The sequence below is a fragment of the Saccoglossus kowalevskii genome, chromosome 6, assembly GCF_978046115.1.
Source record: "Saccoglossus kowalevskii chromosome 6, keSacKowa6.1, whole genome shotgun sequence".
Lineage (NCBI taxonomy): Eukaryota > Metazoa > Hemichordata > Enteropneusta > Harrimaniidae > Saccoglossus > Saccoglossus kowalevskii.
Genome location: NC_140646.1, coordinates 37432876 through 37453550, shown reverse-complemented (window position 1 = coordinate 37453550; position 20675 = coordinate 37432876). Strand labels below are relative to the sequence as shown.

Sequence of the window (20675 nt, the reverse complement as noted above, 5' to 3'; positions counted from 1 at the left end):
TATGCGATGACATTAACAAATCTTTCGTTTATTAAAAAAAACGTTGGCGCTAGCTAGCTATGACGTCGCATACATCCGGGTATTTTGTTTACATCCGTTTCCAAAACAACAGTGGTTACTGAACTGCAGCGTTCGTAACGAGAATAACTTGGGCAGCTTACGCTTAACAAACTAGCCACAATGGTAAGTATTTGGTACTTTAGGGTAATATATTTCGAATTATATGAAAGATTATATGTTATTCCTACTTTACTAATTATCAAAGTAACGCTGATGGTTATAAATTTCGCGATGTACCCAATGTTTCGCTCGATGAGCAGGACGTTTGCAATGTTTCCAAGATGGCGGCGACCACGATAGAAAGACATTATTGAAACAACTATATTTTGTTCACATAGTCGTTCCTTTTTAGAACCACTACATCACCAAACCTTCACAATAACAAATAAATAATTGCCAGATTGATATTTGATATATTTTTCAAGAAAACATTCTTAGATCAGTAATGTATAAAAAAAAAAACTCACTGAAGTTTTGCTGTTCAAAACTCTCCAATATTCCAATATTATTTCTAATAACGAAGCCTGTCATATGTTGCTTTGCAGCCGCCAAAAAAGAAGAAGAGTGGAAAGGGTAAGAAGGGGAAAGGTAAAAAGAAATCAGCTAAGTCCAAAACTCCAACAGTCATTGATGGAATCTCAACAGAAGAAATGAGCAAAGAACAGGTAAATACATGTTGTACAGGTACAGCCCTGCGTCCATGACTTGTGCGCCGGTGGTTAGAATCATACGGTCCTGCATACTGTCAGGTGTTTCATTCCAACTACAGCCTTCCACAGGGCTATAGAACTTAGTGCTATAGTGTAATCGTCAAATCTAAGCCGTAGCAATTCTTTTCATTTGAAAGTTAAATTTCAGACACCTGGGTCAATCAATATATAGTAGATAATATTTGGTAATCTTAGTCCTATTAAAAAAGTAAGGCAAGCGCAGTGTACAATGAATGTTCCAATGTTAATCAGGAACAGGAACCTCTTATTTCAGTTTGAATTGTAAAGTTAATAATATTTATTAATCTCATTACTCTTTCAACTCGGATGAACACCAGTTCTTATGATATTCATGCCATTAGATATGTCACATAATAGTATCAAACCATCTCAAAAACTAAAACTTTGTTTACTGCTTTGAAAAACCATGATTTTCCCTTAATTGTGATGGTAAAATGATAATTACAAGCCCTGACCTGTGATATCACATTACAATAAAATACAATAAACTATAACTTGCTTCTTTTTTGTTTGTTAGAAATATAAACTGGCATGCTCATCTAGGTGATCAGCAATATAGTAAATTTATCTAATATTTAGAGAATAGAGAATATATTTTTTTACATTTCACTAAATCTAAACTAAAACTTCTGTTGTAGCTTGAGGAACACATTGTAAGGCTGCGAGAGGAGTTGGACCGTGAAAGAGAAGAGCGAAATTACTTCCAGTTGGAAAGGGACAAAGTTAACACATTCTGGGAGATCACTAAAAGGCAACTTGAAGAATGCCGTGCAGAACTTCGAAACAAAGACAGAGAAATGGAAGACGCAGAGGAAAGGCATCAAGTTGAAATCAAGGTAATGCACCTGGATTAGATTTATTAGTCCCCGTTCAGACGCAGTCCGAAAACGGGGACTTATGTTTTGACCTCCGTGTGTGCGTCTGTGCGTGCGTCCGGACCTGTATCTTAGAAATGCCTGGACCAATCACAATCAAACTTCATACATACATCATACATGATATCATACATATGCACGTCAATTTGCACCTCATGATCTGATTCAAGATGGCCGAATGGCGGCCATTTTTGTGCTAAAAATCATCAAAATCGAGCATTTCCCGGTTGTTTACCGATGGATTTTGTTCAAACCTTGTATATACGTTGGACATTATAGGACCTTGATGCACATCATTTTGTTTTACAATCTGATTCAAGATGGCCGAATGGCGGTCATTTTTGTGCTAAAAAATCATAAAAAGCAACCATTTCTTGGCTGTTTACAAATGGATTTTGCTCAAACTTGGTATATACATTCAACATTATGAGACCTTGATGCAAATAATTTTGTTTTTCAGATAACATTCAAAATGGCCGACTGGCGGCCATTTTGTATTAATCAATGTGTTTCTCGTGCCATATCTCCAATATATTGTTTTGACTGATTATGTTCAAATTTTAAATATTCATTATACATCATGTCATAGATATATTAGTTTGACGATCCTATTCAAAATGGCCGAATGGTTGTCATTTTTGTACTAAAAAATCATCAAATATCAAGCATTTCTGGCATTTATGGATGGATTTTGTTCAAACTTGGTACATACATTACCGGTTCCTGATGCACGTCATTTTATTTTTCAGATCAGATTCAAAATGGCTGTCTGGTGGCCATTGTGTTTTAATAAATGGGTTTCCAGACCCATATGTCTGACTTGTTTTGTCTGATTATGTTCAAATTTTTAATATTCATTATACATGTCACAGATATACGGATATATTGGTTTGATGATCTTTTTCAAAGTGTGCTATTTTTGTGCTAAAAAAATCCTCGAATATCAAGCATTTCTTGCATTTATGGATGGATTTTGTTCAAGCTTATAACACACGTTAGGCATTACAGGTTCCTGATGCATGTCATTTTATTTTCAGATTGGATTCAAAATAGCTGACTGGCGGCCATTTTGTTTTAATGATTGGGCTTCTAGAGCCATATCTCTTAAATACTTTGACTGATTATATTCAAATTTTATATATTCGTTATACATTATGTTATATATATATATATACATGTATTCAAAATGGCTGATTTTGAATGCTGTTCCAGAGCAATATCTCTCAATATGGACAAGTACTTGTTTGAGGATCAGATACAAATGTCAATCATTTTAATGTTAAAAAAATCATATTCCTGACATGGTTATATTCCAGCTATATTACTATAAACATAACTATATATCTCAAATTTGATAACTAACGGGGACTGTGCCATGCATGGCTTGTTTTATCTGTAAACTACTGTAAAGGGGGTAATTATTCACTGGGTTTTAGTTTAGCTTATTTCGCTGACTGGAAAATGCGCTAAATTACAACCCAGTGAATATGTAAAATTTAGCATAGAACACATTATCTAAATGACAAAACCGTGAATTTAAAACCCACTGAATATGCCTGAAATGGTAAATCAGTGAAATTTAAACCCAGTGAAAATTAGTCATTTTACAGTATGTAATTAATACGCAATACATTCATTCTGTCATGTATAGAGTACAATCCATCAATTGATTAATGCGTTATTCCCTCTCACAGGTATACAAACAGAAGGTTAAACATTTACTCTATGAACACCAGAATAATATCTCCGAACTGAAAGCAGAAAGTGCAGTAGCTCTCAAACTTGCCCAAGATGACCATAGAGGTAATGAAACAGACTTGAGAAAAGACAAGCGAGGCCTCAAAGTTACACTGAAAGAGCATGAGCTCTCACATGAAGATGTTGTCAAGAATCTTAAATTGGTGAGTAGCTTTAAAAGATTTACACTATTAACGATAATGGACATTCAATTTTGGCATAGTGTACATGTTTTGAGTTCTCTGGTAACTATTTTACTGAATGTATGCCTATGGCATTGCCGCAGAAAAAGAGTCAGTTCAATAACCTATTCAGTTGTTTGTGACATCAGTTATCTCTGTTTTTCACAAGTTGAACACCATGCCCTTAGTTACGTAAATTACAGAGGGGTGTTATGTTCAAAATATATTTTAATGATTCAGTAACCAACAAATTTTTGGCTTAATATATGCACATCTGTTGGAAATGCACTACTAATAGAACAAATATGGTACATATTCTTGGCTGTTGTCCCACTGAGATATCTAATACAATGTCCATTATATAAATACCAATAACTGAAAATTATATTTTGTCATGCTTCATGTGTGTGTCAACGTTGTGACAACTTTCATTCAACTTTACACCTACCAAGTGACAACAAACCTACCAAGTGACGACCCTCACTATTTTCATAATTCAGATACAGTGAAATCTTCTATTAAAATGGTACAATGCAACAGAAGGGATGCTGCTTTTATTAGAATATCTAAACATACAAGAAATGGTGAATTTTTGGTTATAAATTTTTCTAAAAGAATGGGTGTGGGATGCAGCTTTTAATACAGAATTTACATGTCAAACTTGCGTAGATTAGGATTAGTAAAGGGGGAAGGTATGGTTAAATTAATTTTAATATAATAGTACCATATTTATCCTGAACATGGAAAATTGCCAAAAAATAAGGGTGGGCGTTTGCCAGGAGATCCCAGCAAAAAGACAAAAATTCACGAAAATTGACAACACGCAGATCCAACTGCGGCAGGGAATAGAACGGCAAATGAAAACATGCAACGGAAATAAATGAACAATATGCAACATCAGAAGTAAAAAAAAATTAATGTAAATGTATTGCTTATAATGTGACAAATAAACCAGAAATAATAAAAATCGACAGTGAGGAATCATTTGAATTAGGATTTTCCCGCCGACAAACACGCCCAAAACGCGTGAACTCAAAATGAATTAAAATGTCAGGGGTTAAACTACGTAAAATGATTTCCGGTCTCGACAAATTACGAATCAACTGTCATACAAGATCAATAATAATTTACAAATTTACACAGTAAAAATTATAAAAATTCATAGCTGTTTAAAAAAACTTCTGAGATCTTTATTTGTACGTTCATTGCCATCTTCGTCAACTCAAAACCCTCAAAGTCCAAGTCGGCATCACTGTAGCTGTCAAACAAAATCCCTACAACTTCTTCCTGAAGTTCGTCGATATCGTCCCACACAATTTGTACTTGGCACTTTTAATCCACAGATTTTGCAGTCTGTCAGCTTGGCACTTTTCATCCATGTCTAATCACAATAAAGAGACAAGAAAAATGAGGTCGCTCTGCTTCGATGGCACACAATGCTTTTGTTTACAGTCTGGCAATCATCTTTGACCTTTATGCATCTGCTTTACTGATTGGCGAAGAATGACATCACTACTAGTACATTGTATTTCATTATAAAGGTCAAATCGTGACATTGCTTTCTTATCAGACTCGACGCTTATCAAACACGGTGAAGTTCCGGCGGTTGGAATGTCTCACTATAAGGATTTCGCGGTGGACTTGAAATAGGAAGTTTTTTTTTTAATCCAACGACGGAAGAATAATTTCCATGACAGAAATGCAATAGCGGTGATGAAAGATGGTAAAAAAGTTGGCAGTCTTCGGCGTGACATTGGAAAATTGCTGGCCCCAGTTATGGATTCGCAAGCTGCTAGCAAATATTTTATAAAGCCCAAATAACGTGATTTCAACTACTTTCCCAGGTACGGGCTGCTACAATATTGCAACATTGGTTGCTTAGCGGCTCTCCTTAAACGATTTGCTTGAATCGTTTCTAAGGAAGCACAAACCAAACGGCCGGCCCTTTTTAGAGCCACGACATATTTCAAAAAGAGAACTACCGTTTCTGCTTTAATATATATTTTTATAGACTTGCTGACTGTTATGATTCTGAAAAATATCCGCGGTGAACGCGCTGCCCTGAAGGCAAAAAGCTGTCACAGCTATTTCGCGTTCACCCCTTGTTTTACGCAATTAACAATTATATTTAAATAATTTTTATAAGCATCATGACAGACTTCAAGAAAATTCACTACGTTCAATTACCCACCATAGACTCCGGTCAGTCAAAATGACTATTTTGAACTGTAGGCATTAATCAGCGATTCTGCCGGTGACGGAGAGATAGAATCCAGGTCAGGGGAAGCCCCATGACCTCAAGATTCTTTTACCCCTTACGTCACGAACCCACGTGACCGAGGCCACCTGGCAGCGCCACAGGTAGCCGTCCTTCACTCTTAATTTCTCTCCGCCTCGAGTGGAGATGAAATCTAGCGAGCTCTGCTGGATCGCCTGCTTTTTTTCCTGTCCGGATTTATAGCTTGGGTTGTTGCCGCTGCTCGGCATCCGACATGGTAGCTGGTAGGATAAGTTTTCCTTGTCTTTTTTTACCCTCGTGTCGTTTTCCCCTTTGTGTGTAGTATTTTTCACAGCAAAGAAATCAAAATCCGGCGCCACTACGTAGTCACATGTTGATTTCATGGCGGCACCTTTTACAACTGTAATTCGTCTCCCTCATGCATGTCGTCTTTTATTTTTAATGTATTTAGCAATATATCGATGTATTGACAGCTCCAAGGCTCGCTGCCTTTTTCTTCCGGTCTCCTCGTCTTCCGAGCCGACCGTACAGTGGTTTATTCAGAATCTACCAGCATAGAACCCGCATCCGAGATGCTTTGTCGTGGCTACGTGTGGGTTTCGGGGTTTTTTGCGTGAAAGCGTGTTTTTTTTTTCACTGGAGTTCTGAGGCCTGAGATTTTCTTTCAGAGCCATCAAAATCGCTGACACTGACCGCGTCACAGCAAGGTCGCGCGTCCAGTAAACAAATCGGTTAAAGTGAGTTGCGTGTTTTGCATGAGTGGAAAGTCCTCACGCTCGGCTACCGGTACTTCATGTACCGGGACGTCGAGTAAGAGGCCCGACGGCGGAGGTACCGATATTTTCTCGGCCTCCCCCGCTGATCGGAGGGCATCCTCACAGTCTGTTTTTTCAGGCGGTGTTTTTTACCCGATTTTACCGGCTGCAGCGAGGCTGTGCCCCTGGAGGCTTTCCTCCTATGGGGCCCGTTACAGGTCTCTTCGTGGACCCTTCCTCGCACGGCGCCGAGTTTGCCTCCGAGTTGAGGGCTTTGGTCGAAGGACTGTCGGGGCAATTGCGTCCCTGGCAGGCCAGGTAGATCAGACGCAGTCGGAGCGAGCTGTCTCCACTGTGTCCCCTCGGTGGGCAAGCAGGAAGAGACACGAAAACATGTTTGCATTCAAACACGTCTCTTCCGGGGAACCCCCGTTCCCAGTCACGGCTCTCCCACTATTTTGGGGGGTGGCCGAGGCTCAGGCTAATTGCACCGGTCCTTCTCTGGATCCGCGGGCACTGAATGCCAACGGGGTGCTGGCAGCCAAGTCTCCGATCTCGGGGCAGGGCTTTCAGGGCAGGGCACGCGTTGACACCCCCCCACTTTCAGCCAGCTAGGGATCGTCACGCGGTAACGGTACAACGGTAACGAATTTATCCTTGTGTCCGGTCCCCGCTGTGGGTTTTGACTCCTTTCTTACTGACCCACGGGCGTCCCCAGAGGGAACTGACCCTGTCATGAGACGCACAGTCGAACACGCTCCCTCTCACATATTTTAAGTTAAAGGAGACGTTCGCTCGCGTTGGATACAGCCGGTATTCCGGGCGGTCCCTCAGAGTCTTCCATCTGTATGACTCGGTGAGCCACGCTTTTGGGGTGAGGCAGAGTATCATCGATCCCAGTGATACGATGTATATACCCCCACCCTTGATCCTAAAGCGACCACCTAAGGTTGCTTCAACCCCGTCGGCACATCTCTCCCCTGTCCGTCTGAGTGCGGAGTGGGGCGCAGAGCACGCAAACGGTGTTGATGGGCGGCGTTGGTCAGCCGCGGAGGATGTAATGCTTAAGGCCCCCGGGTGGGGATAACGTTAGGCAACACTTCCCACTGGACCAAACGCTACCCAGTCGGTGTGTTTCGGGATCAGACCCCATAGCGTGGGATGAGACCAAAACGCCCCCAACCGGATTCCAAGGCTCCTTCCCCAGACCCCGGTACCACGAATTTGGCAAACCAGGCAAAGGGGGATAGCCGCGTTCCATGGGTGTCTTTGCCAATTGAGGACGACCCATCTAGCCCTGAGGGCAGAGTTGCTTGAGCATATTATTATGCGTGCCCAGCACTCTGGTGACCTTGGAGGCAGAACGCACCAGCCTCCTAGACCAGGCAACATTTTTACTGGTGGGCCACCGCACATCTACATGCGACACCCCCTAGTGTTGCCTGGCTCGCTTGGCCAGGGCCACTACTGTGCTACGAGACGCGGCCTTAGACGCACGTGTTTTCGCCGACAAGCTGAGCTGGGGTACGTCCTCCACCTCAGTGATGCAGACTGGACACCCTCCACCCTCTTTGTTCAGGGAATGGTGGGTACAGTCTCGGAGCTTCGGAGTGCAATGAATCAGAGGGTTCAGATTGAATCCGCTAGCCAGTTGGTCCTGCCATGGGCAAGCGGAGGGCACCCCAAGCACAGAAAACACAACGCCCTAGGGCGTTGCCCGCTAGCCAGAGTCAGCCAGGAGGCAAGCGCTTATACCCTTCCATGGGAGGGAAGGGTAGTGGCATGCCCCCAGGGAGGTAAGAGCCAGGTGGTGGCTCCTCACCCTCTCTGGGCGGACGTCTACCCGGCAGCAGGGGAAGCATGCTTGACGCTCACCTCTGCAACTGGGGGAGACAGGCACGTGTTCGGTGAGTGGCCAGGTCACAACTTAGTGACTACTTCAGGCCTTGGGGAACTCGCCTCATGGGGGAAGGGAGCACCCTCCCCCCCTTGCAACTGCCGAACACATAGCCACACATCCCTGTCGTACACAGATTGCGCCGGTGTAGTCCAGTTTGGAGACGGCGGGTGACCCATACCTGGACCTTTCCAGGTGGTGACATCCATTTACGGCATACCGCTGAAATCTCCACTTCCCCCCGTCAGTGTCTCCCCTGTTGGGCACTGCCAGGGGACTCCCGCAAGGCGGAAGCAATCAGACAGGAAGTAGCAGTTTGCTGGGAAAAGACGCCATACACAGGGTACATCAGCCGGAACTAAGTCCAGGCTTCTACCAAATGTGTTTGTAGTACCAAATCTACAAGTGGCAGGCGTCCAGTTTTGGACCTAGACAGACTGAATCAGTACGTGCCCCTCGATCGGTTCCACATGGAGACACCATTCAGGGTTCTTCTCTCCATCCACCGTTTTGACTGGCTAGCCCCGCTAGATTTAAGCGGGGCCTACCTGCACGTACCGATGCACCTAGCGAGTTGCCATCTCCTTCGAATCGCCCAGCTGGGCCAAGTATTCGAACTTCAGTGCCCTCCCCGTTCGGGTTAGGCACAGCGCCCTACGTGTTCACCAGAGGGATGAAACAGGTAGTGCTGCTGCTTCACCAGATGTCGGTACACCTCAATCCGTACCCAGACTACTGGTTACCAACAACCCGGGCAAGGGGTAATAGCCAAACGCATCAGGCTAACACAGGATTTACTTCACCAGTTGGGCTTGTTAGTAAATCGACAAGTCCCACCTCGAGCCAACGCGCAGTTGGTCTCCCTGGGCATGGAGTTTTGACACAGAGGTAAGCTTGGCTTAGCTATTTCAAGCATATTGCTTAGCGCTAAGCAGCCTAGCCGAATGCCTAGTCAGCGTTCCCTCGGTGTCCCTCCGTGAACTAATGCGGATCATCGGAATGATGACCTCGGTTCGAAGGGTCGTTCCCCAGGCCGGACTACGCAGCCGCCTGGTATAACGCTTGTTATAACGCCGAGCTCTCCTATGGGAACTAGATAGGCGGGTTTCGATCTCGGACCAAGTGAAGGAAGCCCTGCCCTGGTGGTCGTCACTGACCAACCTCGGGCAGAGGGGCCCCCTTGGACCCGCTCGCCGCAGGTATGACTCTGGTAACAAATGCCTCCCCCCAGGGTTGGGGAGCGCATCTATTGGACGAATAAGCCCAAGGATATGGCTCCCGCATAGTTTTGGGACCACCATATCAACCGGCTCGAACTGTGAGCAGTGTACCTAGCACTACCACGCTTTCTACCCGTAGTTCGAGGCCACAGAGTCCTGCTCCGCACAGACAACGCAGCGGTGGTCTCCTTCAAGAAGGAGGGGGGGGACGCATTCCCCATCGTTGTCAGTCCTAGCAGAGCAAAATCCTCCTTTGGTGCCTGGAATACAATGTGGAGCTAACCGCACACCACCTTCCAGGGGTGAGGAACAGTCTGGCGACGCCCTTTCAGGGAGACTCCGTCTCCAGAACACGGAGTGGCTGATACCCCAGTGGGTAGCCTCCAGGCTGTTTCGGCTGTGGACGGTCCAAGGTTAGACCGTTTGCCGCACCCCGGAACACCAAGCTCCCGACGTACGTAACACTCCTGCTGACTCCAGGAGCCTGGGCCAGGGTCGCTTTGCTACCCCGCGGATCCACTTAGTTGTGTACGCTTTTCCTCCCTTCCCGCTAGTCCACCGGGCACCGGAGAAGACTTCGACAGGTGCACACCTGCATATTATCATTGGTCGCATCCAATTGGCCAAACAGGGCCTAGTTTCCACTTCTGTCGGAAACGATAGTCGAAACACGAGCAGTTCTTCCGGACTTACCGGACATGCCGTCCCAACCAGACGGCGCACTACCACGAGCCCAGCGGGTATCACTTACCCGCATAGAGGCTCTCATTAGACCCGCACATACGAAAACTTTATCTGAGCAGGCTGCCAACGTCCTGGCCAGGGCAAACTGGGATTACACCAATGCAGCCTACACTTCTAGGCTGTGAGCTGTGAGTTAGTGTAGTGGAAGGGAGATTGATTGATACCATCCCTCTATTGGCCAGGTAGCAGGCTCCTTCGTCCACCTGTTTGACGAAGTGGGTTTGTCCTACGCAGCGATCGTTGGCTACAGGTCGGCCTTGTGCCCCACCATTCAAACGTACGGGAACAAGACTAACCGATTGTCCTACTATTAGGAGACTATTTACTGCTTTCTAGACGCTGAGACCCCATGCAAGGGAACTGCCCAACTGGGACTTGTCGGCTGTGTTGTCCGCTCTAAGCAGACCGCCTTTTGAGCCTCTCCAATCAGCACCACTCAATTTTTTTTTTTTGATGTGGAAAATAGTCTTCCTACTGGCCCTCGCCTCAGGTAGGCGCCGGTCAAAGCTAGGCGCGCACTATCCTTTGCGGACGGTTGTGCCGCTTTTATGGGCGATCAAGTTGTACTAAGACACGAATCGGGTTCTCGCCAAGAACCAAATCCCAGGACACGATCCTCAACCGATCGTCATCCCCCGGCTGGCAAATATTGTCAGTCCGGAAGATCAGGAGGAATTGCTTCTCTGCCCGGTCCGAGCGCTGAGTTGCTACGAGAACCGTACCAGGTTTTCTAGACGGGGAACCAAACACATGTTTTTGTGTTACGGCCCTGACAAACGGGATAAGCCGGTTTCCCCGACTTCCATCCCCAGGTGGATTACTGCGACTGTACTGGAGGTCTATAATACACTATCCTCCTCAACACAGACCTTGCAGAGACACCAAGTACAAGAACATGAGGTCCGTGTGATTGCTAACTCACTAGCGCTAGCGTCAGGTGCCCCCCTCAAACACATTCTGAGGGCAGGCTTCTGGAGAACGCAGAACGTCTTCATCAACTACTGCCTAGGAGACACCCAATCTATTGAGCAGGGTCTCTTCAGGTTAGGCCCCGTCGTAGCGGGTCAGGCCTTGTTTGTTGACCCAGCCCGAACGACTGCAGGGGCCTCTGCGCATAGGCGATAAGTCAGTCTCTGCATTTTTGCGGGCAGATTGTCTGTTCCACTAGCACTTCCTGCAAGCTCCCAGGTTTCGCTTCTGTCGACCTACGTCCTCATGCGAACTGTTTCGGTCCTACTTCAAGCTTATCACCCCCGTGTTCGGCTTGGGTCTAGCTTTCTCGGGCACACCGAACCCTGTCACCACAGCAGCATTGGCTTCTTGCTTCTGGGACAGCACAGGCAAGGTAAGACACCACCCTTCTTGGGTCTTAACTTAGGTTTTTGGGTTTGTTTTTCATCCCGGACTGGGGGAAAGTCTTTCATCATTCTCCTTTTTTTTCTGTTTGCTCGGAAAAACCCGCCACCTATCGGTGTCTGACTCTGCCTACAGTTCAAAATAGTCATTTTGACTGACCGGAGTCTATGGTGGGTAATTGAACGTAGTGAATTTAGGCGAGGGTTCTCCGAACCCGCCTATTCACATAGTTCATACCCACCATAGACTCCGGGTCCCCCCAACCTCCCCACTCTTTCCGTCGCGTTGGTCTAAGTCCTCGAGGCAGAGAGAAAGGAACCAGAGTGAAGGACGGCTACCTGTGGCGCTGCCAGGTGGCCTCGGTCACGTGGGTTCGTGACGTAAGGGGTAAAAGAATCTTGAGGTCATGGGGCTTCCCCTGACCTGGATTCTATCTCTCTGTCACCGGCAGAATCGCTGATTAATGCCTACAGTTCAAAATAGTCATTTTGACTGACCGGAGTCTATGGTGGGTATGAACTATGTGAATAGGCGGGTTCGGAGAACCCTCGCCTAAGTCAACTGTTAATACAGCCACAGTCAACGAATAGAAAATAGTTTTTTGTTATTTTTTTGTGTAGAAAAAGACCACCTGGGCGTGTGCCTGGATATGACCTCAACGTCTTTATTGTGTCAAAAGTAGGGGGTGGGCGTTTGTCCAGGCATGGGCTCTTACCCGGATAAGTACGGTACCATACATACCCCTAAGCTTCACATACATTTCTATGTTAAATCACAGAATGTTTGATGTTATTCTACTTTTATTTGATTAAACTTGAATTAAAACACAGTTCTATGTTGAATTGCATTGTTATTGAGTTTAATTAACCTTCAATTAAAACCCTATATAGAGTCGTGTTTTAATCCAAACATAACCAACTATATTAAAACCTAATCCAATGTGTGTCGTCACTACATTGGTAAGACGTGTATGTGTGTAATAAAAAATGTGTTTTTCACTTTACAAACATATCATGAATTTTCAAAGGTAACTTGGATAGCTGCAACACTAAACCAACATGTTTGATACAAAACTCACGCTGGTATAGTAAAATGTCTGTCTGAAACTGCATATTTCTGATGCCTGAAAGTGATGATCATATCCAACTTCACTTACAATATTGTCACATGGTTATCTTTGTTAACAAGTTTGATCATGCTATACCTTGGCTTGTACTGTGAGTGTGCAGAAGTGAAAAACTCTTTGCATTTCAATTTTGTAAACTCCTGTATATCATCTCAACATCCTTATAGTTATGGAAATAAATTTAAATTGTTCCTAATTGTTATCATCTCATTTATGATCTCAGAAACATGACGAAATGGTCACGCAGTTGAGAAATGACTTTGAACGAGAAGCTAAAGAGATTGAGGCCAAGTATGAGAAGAAGATGAGAATGCTGAGAGACGAACTTGAACTCAGGAGAAAAACTGAGATACATGAAATTGAAGAGAGAAAGAACGGTCAGATCAACACTCTGATGAAGAATCATGAAAAGGCATTCAGTGATATTAAAAACTATTACAATGATATCACGCTCAATAACTTAGCGCTTATTAACTCACTCAAGGTAGGTGTCATTTTATTTTTACATCCAGGATTTTATTAATATTTAGTGTGATACTAGATAGTGTGATTAATGTGATGATGATGTTATGTGATGTTACAGGAGATAGGCACTTAGCTTTTGAAATTATCATTATTTCCTGTAACACGTTTTCCCTTCGCACACCCTACTACTTGTATTATGCAGCAGTCCACTCCTCTACAACACTAATATACATCCATGTCTGTTTTGTTTCAATCGTTCATTTTTCTCATGAAAGCATGTTGTACATGATGTGCTGTGATAGCCCCGGTACATGTAGCTGTAAAGTCTGGTGAGGACAAATTTGTTCAAAATGAATCTTTTGCAACTTTTGACAGGAACAAGTTGAGGAGATGAAGAAGAAAGAAGAGAGAATGGAGAAACAGATGAATGAAATACAAGCAGAGAATAGGAGACTGAAAGAACCACTAGAGAAGGCCCGTGAAGAAGTGGCTGAGTTACAGAGACAGCTCTCTAATTATGAAAAAGACAAAGCATCATTAGCTGTGAGTACCGATATCATACATAATTTCTTAATCTCTCTCATCTGCTTCCATTACTTTCAAATATTGTTTTATAAGTGCAATATAGTTAGTTATAAGTAAGTTGAGCATAAAGTGGTGTCTCATCTTAGTGTACAATAGTTTTTAGTTGGTCATTTTAGATTATTATCCTAGTTGCTGTCTATGAGTGAGAAAGTCTTGATATCCAAATTATTGAACTCCTAACAGTTACTTTGAGTCTGTGGCATACCAGGGGGTATTCATAACATTTTGTGCTCCATCCAGAGATTCAAATTCAGCAACTTCTCTGCTTAACCAATACTAATGGTGGCTGTATGGCTTTTACAAAAGACTATAATAAAACATGTATGTTGAAATACTGATCAGTTCTGTCTTGTTTCAAATTGACAGAGTGCGAAAGCACGTCTCAAAGTATTGGATGAAGAACTCCGAAATCTTAATTGGGAACACGAGGTCTTGGAACAGAGGTTTGAACAGGTAATGTGTTTAACATCCTAATTAAGCAGTTAATCAACAAATTTCTGTCATTTTTATTTGTCATTTTTTGTCATTCATGCAATCACACTATTGTCAGACTATTTTATATCTTTACTTTTCAATTTATTTTATATCATATTTGTCTGTGTTTTTCAGACCTTTCAACATCATTTTTCCTGCCAGGATGTTGTTTCTGCAACATTTTATAAATTTTTCTACAGATTTTGATCAAATTTCATGGGAGAAAATGCTGGTTTATTTAATGTTAGGTGATTTGAGATTTAAAGTGTGACACCTAAAATTTTATTTTGTCCATGTAATCAAATATACTACGTAATGTATACTGTAGAATACTTTATTTTCGCTTGGAATTTATTTTCGCTATTTTCGCTGAAGGGATGATTCCGTGAAAATAAAATCCAGCGAATATACTTTTTTTCCTATATTTTCACTTTAAACTCATCCAAAATCAGTGAAAATAAATTCCAAGCAAACGCCCAAAAAGCCTTTTCAGCGAAAATTAATTCCGGCGAAAATAAAGTATTCCACAGTATTATATAATCAACAATGCTAATGAGTATTTTTTTCTGTCACTAGAGGGCAGTACCAACATTTCTCAGTTGTCCCACTAGAGAGTGCACTAGTACTGGAGCAGTTTACTGTTACAGAATTTTTTTTTTCTTTTCTATCAATGTTATAATATTCAATTTATCTTTTTTATCTGACAGTTAGAAAAAGAGCGTGATGATCTATATGCCAAGTTTGTCAAAGCCATCCACGAAGTTCAACAAAAAAGTAATTTCAAGAACTTGCTGTTAGAGAAGAAATTAACTGCTCTGGCTGACACACTAGAAAAGAAGGAAGCACAATTGAATGAAGTCTTATCAGCTTCTAACTTAGATCCTACTGCACTGACTGTTGTTACAAGAAAACTTGAGGTAAACAATAAATATTTTGTTTTCATTTTACCCCCAGTGTTTTCCATATGGTGCAGCTCATAAAACAAACAATCAAGCAAATATGAGGAACATAGTCAGTTTACTATTATATTATCCTGTAATAACAGTTTAGTAGATCACCACATGTAACACCACTCTTTCAATTTCTTAATATCTAGGGCATTATTTTTCCAGTTTTCATGCTTCCAACCTGATGATGCACATATAGAAATATTAATAATACAAAGACTGGCCTATCTAATTTTTCCCAGAATAATTAATTAACAAGATAATATATTAGGAAAATAGCTAATATGGCCAGCCTGGTGTGGTTTTAATGCATTGCCATAGCAACGAGTTCAAACTTAGGTCAGCTGACTGGCTAACTAAAGTAGGTCGATGTAATTATGCACCATCAAATACCTGGAAAGGAACATTTTTTTTTATTTTATCCAGATTATGATTTAATCTTGAGGCTTTAACAGGTATCTGAATTTTGCTGCCAGTGTATTAGAAATTTTTATTAAATGTCTAGATGGCTGTTTAAATTTTCTAATTTGTGTCATGTCATATCTGTGATGGCTATCGTCAGCTCTATATCTTTTGTTTGGCAGTGTTGTATAGTTCTTAATAACATGTACATGTATAGTTCTCTATGTTGTCTCTAGAATCAAGCTGAAACCATATTTTTTAATTCTAGTACATAATTATTTAACAACATATTTCATTCTTCTGTAACGGTTAGATGGCATACTATATGACTATTCTATTAAAGTAAAAAACACATTTTTTGATTTTCTAGTAGTACAAGGATTGTGTAGTTCATACTGTCTACCGAGGGTACTTGTTTTTACCATAATTTAATTAACATAGCAGTAAACAGATAGATATCAGTTCAGCTAATACTCCAGCTGAGAAAAAATGAATATTTCCATGGTAACAATACACACTTGCGTAGATGTGGCATTATTAACCATTGAAATTTGTCTATGTTTAGAAATATTGCATCATCTCTGTCTTGTCTATAAGGTAAAGACTAAAAAAGTGGAAAAAAATCCTGAGTTCGACAAATATAATGTCAAATTACCCTTACAGTCACCTGTAAAATAATGTAGTGTGTAAAGTGAAATAAGTCCTGGCCATTGCCAAGCACTGCCGCACTGCCGACATACATGTACTAATAGTAACTGGGTCAGTTATTTCAGTTCCACTACAAACAGTGGTAGAGAGTGATTGACATAGTTCATAGAGGGCAAACCATTGTAGAGCTGAGTAGATCTTTTTAGCCACTGATGAACATTAGACCTTGAGCTATTTATGGTTGGTTTTTGTCTGAATTTAGTCTGCATTTGAAATATGATGAAGGCTGTCACCAAATCCTTTCTATTGAAAGAGTTATATCACTGAATGTATGTCATTTTTGTACTTAACTTCATATGTTTTGCACTGCATTGTTGTACCTCACTGATCTCTGCTTATATACAAGTTGCCATACGTTGTCTATTCGTAATATTGAAAATAGAAATTGTCCCCTTACCAATCTATTAGAGTAAAGTAGTGCCCATTCTTACCCCAATCCCCACTATTTTTTGAATTCTGAACTTTAATTTATTGCATTTTGCCTATTTTCCAATTTAAAATGCCACCAACATAGGGTTTAATGCTTTAATGGAATTGCAACATCATTGCTTCTATAAAAACAAGTTTGGTTTCTCCAAATTTGTATTTGCTTTTTGTCATTTTTTTATGGGATCTTTCACTCAGCAAAATATCATTGTCAATTTGTAGTCCTTTCAATTGTTTTTTATTTTTTAGGAGTTGTGTCCATACCTAATACATTTTCAGTTTTTGTCTTACTGAAATCTCTGCTTTCTATTGTAAATATCATTACTGAAACCATGATTCTCAATCAAAATAAATGATACCATAAAACACAGTCATTATAATTAAAACCTTTTATTTAAAAAAATGCTTTTCACTGTAAAATTGACAACGCCCTTGCACTGCAATATTTCTATTCATAGTCCTTCAGGTGCTGACCTGTTTTGGTAATAAATCTTATTTTTCTGTCAAAGTTAAGATCTAATCATAATGCCCGATTTACTTTTTTTACCTTAACTGTGTTGTATGTGTAGCTACATGAATTTTAACATAATGTTTTGTACTTTTAGGATGTTTTAGATTCCAAGAATAGTGCTATTAAAGATCTCCAGTATGAGTTAGCCAGAGTCTGCAAGGTAAGTGCTGTTAATATAATTAGACTTTATTACTTTATTGTTTTAAATAATTACTCAAACATTTTCGGTTTCCATATATTTTATTATACCTCTATTAGTAGTTCATACCCTTGTAGTACACTGTAAATCTGCTTGCTTTTAATGTAAGGTCAAAGGTTTATGACTGCAGGTGTACACACCTCAAACTATATCTGAGCAACTGCCTGCAAATTGAATATATCAATTAGAGCATAACTTAAAACAGCCTGTAACACAAGTTTTGATAGGTAGTTGACAAGTAGTTGGTTAAATGTAAAGTGTACACCCTTAGCTGTGTGTCTACTATAATGTTCAAATACTAATACTTTATCCCTCGCGAGTTGAGTTGATTGGTTAATAACTATGACCTTTGCACCATGTTAGTAATTGTATTTAAATGGACGATGATCCATGTAGTGACTTCCTCTTGTAAAATTGTCACTTTATTTTTGTCTCTGTTGTGTTTATAGGACGGAAAATTCCACTCTATACAAATACTAAGTGTGTTGATGACGTCAGTGTCAATTAACCAGTTGTTTAGGGACGACGTCAAAAGATCGATGTCGGATAAAAAACTTATTTGCTTTAGTTTGGGGGTGGGGGGTTTTGACCTCAAAAAGTTTCCATCCTACAAAAACGATTTTATTTTTTAATGAAGTAAAAAAAAACCTTGGAGTATTTGTAATTCGTTTTTTTCTATCCAATGATAGACAAAAATAACAGAAAATGAAAAATAAAAACATCCAAGACGAGAAAATGATTTGGTCCGAGTCTAAATATGTGCGTCATATGAGGTCAATTTCAGGGCATGGACCTAAAGCATGCGCAGAACCCAGAAAAGTAATTTGCGCATGCGTATATTCCGCTTCATTATTACAACCAACTGCTATGCCATACTGCTGTCCGATTATCAATTTGTATTTAATGGTGAATGTAGTCTGACGCCATGATCAATATTTATTAAATTAAATTTCAGTGGGGGGGGGGGGACTAAAAGAATTAAGTTTTTTATCCGACATTGAACTTTTGACGTCGTCCCTTAATGTGTTTGGAGTTAAGCCAATTGACTAACTCTAAGCAAGTTACCCTATAAGGCACATATGTACTTGTTGTTTACCATTTTGATTGTTTCTGACTGCCCATAAAATATAGCCTCTTTCAACTACTGTTTTGATTAGCTGTTCCACTCATAGAATCCACCCTTGTACCAGTGTCTCTCTCACACTCTCATTCATTCCTTTCTCTTGTAACATTTCAATAAACGTATGTAATATTTAAATTTCATATTTTGCAGGCACACAATGACTTGATGCGAACCTACGAAGCGAAACTGACACAATTCGGAGTACCAACTGATGAACTTGGGTTCAAACCACTAGAGAGCACTGTAGGAGGACAGCAACTTGGACAGGGACCTGCTGGACTTGTTGCAGCTCCAACATAGGAACATTCCATTTTAGATGATGATAGTTACCCATTTGGAGTTGTACAGTTAGACGTCCATCTTCCACAATAAATTTCTGTTGTATCTCCCCAGCTGTTGTAGTTTAATTATGTTACAAGCCTCAAATCTGTCTACTGGATGAAAAAAACGAAAACAGTTTTGCATAAAATGTGAAACTATTGTGAAATCTTTGTATATATTGTGAAATAAACATTTTTTAAACTAATAATAAACTATTTTAGATATTGGTGATTTAGGTGAAAATGTCCGTCCATTTTGGCTTTTATATTACAGTTCTCATTATGTAGAAACTTCATTGGGAAATGTCGTTTTGAAACAACAATACTGTGGACATGATATATACAAATAATTGGTGATCACTGCATATTGGTGACAATTCAGTTTATTAAAATATCCATTGACTCAACTGCTGTCAGGGGAATACCAACATCTTGTCTCACTGTAAGCAAATTGTTGTGAATAATAAAAATGTTAAAAATAATTTGATTAAATGTTTTAAAGACTGCAATATTGCAGTTATTTTGACTAGACTGTATGTATAGCTATGTATTTTTGTTTCCCTCTGTGTTTTGTTAATTTGAATGACCGTTCACTGACATTTTTTCCCTAATAAAATCACATTTTATTATGTACTTTTGTCTCAGCATTGCATTTATTGACTAAGAGTATCCCAGTAGGTGTGCACCACTCCTGCCTTGTGATCTCATAAACCCTTATGTTTCCAATCAACTTGCAAAGCAGTGAATAAATAATAGAGCAGATGAATGCATTTGGACATGTTATTGTTGTCGTAAAACTGAGCACAGCGACCCTGATTACTTGTTTCAGTGCCAAACCTTGTATTACCAACCACTATAAAGTCTGATGTGGCATTGAAAGTCAGTCAAGCATGTTTGATATATGTTGGCTTTTATTTTTAAATTGTATAGGGGATGGTTAGCTATATGTCAGAAGACTAAGTATGTTGGTGTACAATAAAAGCTTGTCTCCGTCAATCCCTTTGTCACTGTTGGTCACTCAGTGCATTGTATACCAGTCACCTGTTGCTGACAGCGTGTATGTCAATCCTTGGTAGAAGATGTATGTCAATTGACTGGATAATGGAAATACTTACAGTATGAGGAGATAACTATACAAGCGAATACCATACTTGTTTTGTTTTGATGATAAGCTGACTAAAGTAAACCGATTGGGCTGTCAGTTGGAATCGATGCAAGAGGGGCTTATATTGAAGATAATGTATTTCTCTCTAAGTAGACACCTTACTGTTGATGGTCTGTCCATATGTGTTTATGTCATGTATGTTGCACATAATACACTAACTACATGTAGTACCATGAACTACTAAGTAATATGATAAATGCAGGGTTTAACTGATTAAGTTCTTTTTTAAATAAAGAAAACAAATTGATGCCAAATTGTTGGCTGCACCTTTTCATCCAGTGTGTAATACTGTTTTAGACAGAACCTGTTGTCTAACAATCATTATTTCACACAAAATTTTTGAAATATGAGAACTATTTTGCGAGAAGTAGTTAAGTGACTGTATATACATTTATCTTAGTTTTGTGAACAGCAGTATAAAATAAAAC

At 40.7% G+C, this 20675-nt stretch overlaps 1 protein-coding gene across 1 annotated transcript; it reads left to right on the top strand.

Annotated features, from left to right (window-relative positions):
- Nucleotides 1-81: 81 nt before the first annotated feature.
- Nucleotides 82-19715, top strand: LOC100373466 (dynein regulatory complex subunit 4-like). The gene is made up of 10 exons (XM_085500491.1): nucleotides 82-183; nucleotides 606-725; nucleotides 1430-1627; nucleotides 3361-3567; nucleotides 13146-13406; nucleotides 13763-13930; nucleotides 14339-14425; nucleotides 15154-15363; nucleotides 17535-17600; nucleotides 18913-19715. Exons 1-10 carry the CDS (start codon nucleotides 181-183, stop codon nucleotides 19060-19062), a joined length of 1470 nt encoding a protein of 489 aa, XP_085356617.1. The 5' UTR covers nucleotides 82-180; the 3' UTR covers nucleotides 19063-19715.
- The last annotated feature ends 960 nt before the right edge of the window (nucleotides 19716-20675 follow it).